Source organism: Melospiza melodia (genome assembly GCF_035770615.1).
Source record: "Melospiza melodia melodia isolate bMelMel2 chromosome 7 unlocalized genomic scaffold, bMelMel2.pri SUPER_7_unloc_2, whole genome shotgun sequence".
Lineage (NCBI taxonomy): Eukaryota > Metazoa > Chordata > Aves > Passeriformes > Passerellidae > Melospiza > Melospiza melodia.
Window position 1 is genome coordinate 635,344 of NW_026948498.1, and position 6,206 is coordinate 641,549.

The window sequence follows — 6,206 nt, forward strand, 5'->3', positions numbered from 1 at the left end:
GTGGTTTCAGAAACTTTATTGATTCTCAATCCTACTCTGCAGTCCTATTAGACAATCCTACTCTAACCCTAACCCTTACCTTAACCCTAATCCTTATCCTTATCCTTATCCTTATCCTTATCCTTATCCTTATCCTTATCCTTATCCTTATCCTTATCCTTATCCTTATCCTTATCCTTATCCTATCCTTATCCTTATCCTTATCCTTATCCTTATCCTTATCCTTATCCTTATCCTTATCCTTATCCTTATCCTTATCTTTATCCTTAATCTAATCCTAATCCTAATCCTAATCCTAATCCTAATCCTAATCCTAATCCTAACCTACAATCCTACTCTAAACTGATTGAGGAATAAATGGTCCTGATGTGATTATCACATTCTTGTCTCCCTCCTCTTCTTCACTGAAACAATCAGTGGCACCAGGCTGGACGCAGGCTCAGCAAATCTTACAAATGGATGCTGCCCAAAGGGAAAAAAAACAGATCAACAAAAAACAATGAACAATGACTTTCCAAACTCAGTGCTTCACAGGATTCCTCCTGCTCCTAGAAGGATGCAGGAAGAAGAACAATGGGACTGTCTACACCTCCATCTTTATGTGCAGACTTTTCCATCACAGGCAAACCTGGCCCAGAATCCCACTCATCCATTTATACAGGTGTCTTCATCTTGCTGAGATTTTAGCCCTGCCAGTGCTCTAGAAATGGTGCTTTCTGTCCTTGGAGTTTCTTCTTTTCAGGAAACTCCAAAGCCTCTCATTGGTCCCTCTCTTTGAAAGACAGGCACTGTGCTGATTGCCACACGGACAGAAAGCAGTGTCTGCCTTTCCATGCCCTGCCCCTCGTGTGCTGGATGGCACCTTCCTTCCCAGCAGGGCCAGCCCAGTGGCACTGGGCCCTGCAGTTCCCTCTCTGCCACACAGCCTGGCAGTAACCCTGGCACAGTTCCCGTCTGCTTGAGCGTGCCAGGCCGCAGATGGGGCTGGGACAAGTCCCTCCCAGCTGTCCCTGTTTGCATGGCAGAAACCTCTGAGGGTGGGCTGGGGGGCACCAACCAGGGCCCCTCAGAGGCTCACAGTGAGCCCCCCACAGCCCCTCCTGCCCACAGCCAAATCTCTGACTGCTCAGCTGGGACTGGCTTCCTTGGGTTCCTCCACCACCATTTCATGTCTCTGTACCCTGCATTGCTCTACTTCAATTTTTTTGCCATTACATAAAACTGAACACCCCACCAAATTACAAAAGAAGGTGACAGAAACAGCCAGAGGACCTCTCTGACTCAGGAAATGCAGAGAGAGGTGGGGTTGCTCAGTTTTGTGAAGAACAGGCCCCAGGGAGACTTTATTGCCACTTTCCAAAACTTCAGAGTGGCTTTGAGGAAAGTAGAGGACATCTTTTTTAACAGGGCCAGTTACAATAGGATGTGGATGAATATTTTTTAACACAAATAGGATCTAATCAGAACTTGTTTACTTGGAGCATGGTGTGACCCTGGCACAGCTTGCCCCAAGAGCTTGTAGGTGCCCCATCCCTGCAACCATTCCGGCTCCAGTGGGAAAGGGCTCTGAGAAACTTGATGTCTTTAAAGATGTCCCTGCTCATTGCAGGACACTTGCACCAGAGGACATTTACAGGGCCCTGCCAGCCCAGCCCAGTCTAGGATTCCTCACTGTTTTCATTTGAAGAGCACCAAGAGTGGAGGTGAGGAGGAAGGGGGCTCATCTGCTGCCTTGGGCTTGAGTGGAGGAGGAGCCCATCCCTCAGAGCCTGTTTCACCTGCAGCCCCTTCACATTTTACCTGCAGGAGCTCCTTGGCAGACCAGCGCCGCGCCTCGTCTCTCTGCAGGCAGCAGCTCAGGAAGTCACGCAGGCAAGATGAAAATAGGTTGGGCTGCTGCAGCTTTTGTCTTCCTCCTGTGGCTATCAGGAGTTGGGGCTGGGGAAAAAGGAGACACCAGGCTCCACCTGCTTCTTTCCCATCTGTCACTGCTCTCCCAGATCCCACTGATTAAGCTCCACTCTGTAGTGGCAGTTTCTGCCCTGGCAGAGACCCAGAGATGACTTTCCTTTACCAACCGAAAAACCCAAACCCTGATGCAGCCACAGCCTCTCCAACATCTCACAGATCTTGCCTTGGCAGCTGATTACATTGACTGACCTAATTAGTGGGAACTACATCAGCACAAGCACATTTCCTTCCCTGAGGATTCATACCAGCTTGAGAGGCTTTTTCGAAGAAGGACTTTGCTATACTAACTCTACTGTATCCAAGGGTTAGTACATGGAAAGTATTTCTGCAGTGCTTGTTGGTCCCTTAAGCACCGCTGCCACAAAACAAACCTAATCAAGCTTTTTGCTTTGTTCTTGAAAAGAATGGGAATTGGAGGGAAAGAAAGGAAATCCACCAGGTATTCCTCAGGTAAGGAAACAAATCTTTGGAATCTCATCTTCAACACAGACACATTATGATCCATGCACAAATGTACTGGGATGAAAACGCCTGCTTGGACACACAGGAGCCACCTGCAGCTCTGTTTCTCAGCAGTCTGAAAATTTCTGCTTTCCTTACATGGAAAAGAAAAACCTTTCATGGTCAAATCAGAAGGAGAGGTTCCATCCCTATGATCACCCTCTACTCATTTGGCTACTCAAGTCAATGCATGAATGGTAGGCCCATCCCAGAAAGTGCCAGGAAACAAATGGGAGGTTTTGGCAGGCTCTCCACATCACCAGGCTCTGGCTTGGTGACGTGCAGAATGTGGCTTGGGCTGGGAGAGAAACACGGTCACTGAGTGTTTCAGCAGCACTGCACAAGAAGCAGAAGAGACTCTGTGGCTTTTACACCCTCATGCCCAGGTTTCAGGCACGTTTCCCAGTGAGAAGAAACTGCACAGGGGGTTAAGTTCCTCTCTAAAAACCAGTGCCTTAGCAACTTTCATGTGTTTGGGCTTCTTTTCTTCATTTCTGGAAATGTAACACCAGTTCTGAGAGGCTTGCCTTGTGGTTTTAGGGGCATCTTCACAGACAGACAAGTGGGAACAACTTGAAACCCAAAGCAAATGTTGCCTGAGAAGAGCTGGGGAGTGTTTGCCTGTGGTGAGGCTTGAGCTGTCTGGCAATCCCCTTCCATGATGTGCAGAAACATCCAGCTGCTCCCCAGAACTCAGTCCCTCTGGGCACGCAGGCCTCTGGAAACACCTGACGATTCCAGCCTTTCTCCTGCTCAAGAGCATCTAACCTAAGCTGAGCTCCAGTTTCTTCAGCAAGGCCAAGGATGCTCACTTCCATGCAGCTGACAGTGTCCATGGAGCTCAGCAGGTCTTTCTGATACTCCTCAGGCCAAGGAATTACAGTGTAGATTGGCAAGACATTGGCTGATCATTATCCAGTGTGGTTCATGTGGAACCAAGCTCTAGCACGCTGACAAGTCAGAGGGAGAGAGCTCATTCTGCTTTTGCAAGATGGTATTTAGAAACATAAGACACCAACTTGGAACTATTCAAACCTCAACTTGCAGAATCCATCTCAAATAGACAAAAAGAACAATGGCAAGAGGCCTTGGAGTCTCCATAAAAATGCCCACCACTGTCATGATAACTCTGTGCTCATGGCACTGAAATAGATGGTGACCAAAGAGACTTTGCTATTATCCTCTTCAACCCAAAGGAGAATTTCAAAGCCAGAAATGGCAATGCACTCCCCTTGTGTACAAATAATTTATGCGGCTTTCTGTCCTTTTCCCATAAAACCCACAAGAGGGTTTTATCCTGACTCTCAGCTGAGCTCAGCCACTGGCCATGGTGGGGAGCTGGAGCCCTCCCTGTCATTATAACAGTGCAGGCCAGGGATGGCCCTGCTCCTGTGGTAAAGAAACACAGTACTGGTGTCAACTGTCCACGCTGGATCCCAGCCCAGGCACCTCCCTGCAAGCTCATCAACTTGTTAAAGTACCAAGAAACAGCCAAGGGTTTGGCAAACAATTCTAACTGCAGTCGGAGAAAAACACATCCAAAACTTATCCAGGCCACCCACACACGTGACTGAACAATGTACTGATGACTTGAAAGCCTGAAAGTTTCAACAACCACAGGATTTGGAAAAGATGCTACAGAATGGAAGAGAAGAGCTGCATTTAAAAAATGAAAAAGCAAGCAGAACTGCTTGGGCATTTCTTTGGTAGTAGGTTTTTTTCTCTTTTCCTTTTTTGTTTACTTTTCTTTTTCTTTTTTTCCTATGTTTTCTATAAAATTGAAACTGGGAAGGTCTAACCTCTATTTCTCAGGATATTTATCACATGTCTACCCTGTCCACTGAAAAATTCTTGTCCTTCAGAAACAGAGTTCCAACATTGTTCAAAAAACAAGTGAGAAATGCCAGGCATGGCTGGAGGCCAAAATGGCAGGTTTCTGAACTGGTTAGGTTTCTGAACCGCCACTTCCCTTTCTGATACAACCAAAGCTACAGCAGATGCTGATGTGTTGCAGGGGCATTTTTAGAAGGGGACCTTGGTGGAAGTGGTGCCAGCAGATGGCAATGGGATTTTGTCCAATGGCACACAGAACACGGGACAGGTGAGAAAGACAGTGGGATCAGTGAGTATTTACACCTTACCAAGACAGGAGTTGCATTCCAGGAAGGAACTTCTTGTTCCACCATTTCGATGCCCACAATTCCCAGAGACCATATGTCCACTTTGGGGCCACATGGTTGACCTGTCACCACTTCAGGCGCCAGCCACCCAGCAGCGCCGGCTACGGAGCTCCATCTGCCCTGCTCAGGGCTGAGCTGAGCAAAGAGGCCAAAGTCAGCTGTGGAGAAAACAACAAACCATGAAAGCCAGCTCCAATTAGGAAACCAAGCAAAAGAATTCCCCACTCTCAGGCTAAGAATGTGCTGTTGAATCTCCTGGAGAACTGTCCACGCTCGATTTCCTTGGGGCTTTAGCCAAGGGAGTATGGAATTGGCCACTTCCAAAAAAACCCAGGTTTCTTAATGCTGCTCACAGCAGTGGACTTCATTCCCCTGAAGCTTTAGATTGTAGATCCCTCTGTCTAGAAGGGACACACACAGAGCAAGGCCACTCTTGACTGCTTGTGGTTCCTTATACCTCTGTGCACGTTCCAACTGTGCCCTCAGCTCGCAGCAGGGGTCCCTGCACTGCCACCAGCACCATTTTTCGGGAGCTGGCAGTCACGCCAAGCAGCCCCACACCCACATCCCTGGAAAGCTGCACCTGACCAAGAATATACTGACCCAGCTTGACAGAACCGTCAGTTCTGAGAAGGATGTTGCTGCTCTTCACATCTTGGTGGATGACATGGTTTGAATGAAGAAAATCCAGTCCTTGCAGGCACTGAGCGAGAAAACAGAAACAGGAGGGCAAAAATGAGTGATGTGATTTCATCACACAAGAAAGGAGACAAAGAATCGAATGGGGGAATGGGGAGTAATGGCAGAACAGTCATGGCCACTGAGAGGAAGAGCTTGCTGCTCCAACACTTGCAGGGCAGGACCTTTCTGAGGAAAGGCACATCAGCTTTTGAAAGAGCAACAGCACCTGCTGTTGTAGGCTGTCCCCTGCAAACCAGCCAGGACGACTCCTGCTGCAGTGGACCTGCTTTTTCCATGCAGAGGACAAAGGAGGGGTTTGGAAAGGAAAAGTCCCTCCCTTTGGTGTTTAGTGGATCACTTTTGTGTGGGAGGCTGCATGGAAAAGATTTTCTTGCTGGCCTCAGCACAGGCTTGGAAGTATCACACCAGTCACTTTGCGGAAGCAAAGAGCATTTTGGCTGCACTTCTATCCTTTTCAGCTGAGGACTGTGAGAAATGAGTCTTTTTTCTTTGCTGGTCTTTTCAAATCCTGCCACCAGCACTTTGCTTTTACAGGCAAGGAATGCAGCGAAGACAGACTCCAGGCAAACATTTAGAGAGGCAAGGTAGAGAACAGAAAATACAAATACAAATACAAGAGACAGAGCGAGAATACAACAGCAGGAGATAAGAGTACTGGCACTGAGTACAGGGAGTGCAGGGGCACTGGCAGGCCTTTCCCTTGAGATGCTTTTACTTGCCCATAGCATACCAGCAACACAGAAACAAAACTCGGCACAGGAAATCACTGCAGCTCTGAGCCCGTTTCCCAGACAATCCTGCCGAAGCCCTTGGAAACACAGATGGGATTGCTGACCTCCCGACTGATGGCTG

General features: G+C 48.1%; 1 protein-coding gene across 1 annotated transcript; it reads right to left on the bottom strand.

Moving 5' to 3' along the window:
* Positions 1 to 337: 337 nt before the first annotated feature.
* LOC134432910 (serine/threonine-protein kinase PAK 3-like) lies at positions 338 to 4,758 on the bottom strand. Its single transcript, XM_063181783.1, has 3 exons — positions 4,614 to 4,758; positions 1,801 to 1,938; positions 338 to 462 (listed from the first exon to the last, which is right to left on the bottom strand). Exons 1-3 carry the CDS (start codon positions 4,656 to 4,658, stop codon positions 376 to 378), a joined length of 270 nt encoding a protein of 89 aa, XP_063037853.1. The 5' UTR covers positions 4,659 to 4,758; the 3' UTR covers positions 338 to 375.
* Between the last annotated feature and the right edge of the window lie 1,448 nt (positions 4,759 to 6,206).

Bases quoted from the DNA above. Each gene is read 5' to 3' on its own strand.
- LOC134432910 (XM_063181783.1), bottom strand. From the start codon at position 4,658: ATGGTGGAACAAGAAGTTCCTTCCTGGAATGCAACTCCTGTCTTG. The intron at 1,939-4,613 runs GTAAGGTGTAAA...CTTTTTCCCCAG, and splicing joins GGAATGCAACTCCTGTCTTG to CCCCAACTCCTGATAGCCAC. The intron at 463-1,800 runs GTAAAATGTGAA...CCCTTTGGGCAG, and splicing joins CTGCCAAGGAGCTCCTGCAG to CATCCATTTGTAAGATTTGC.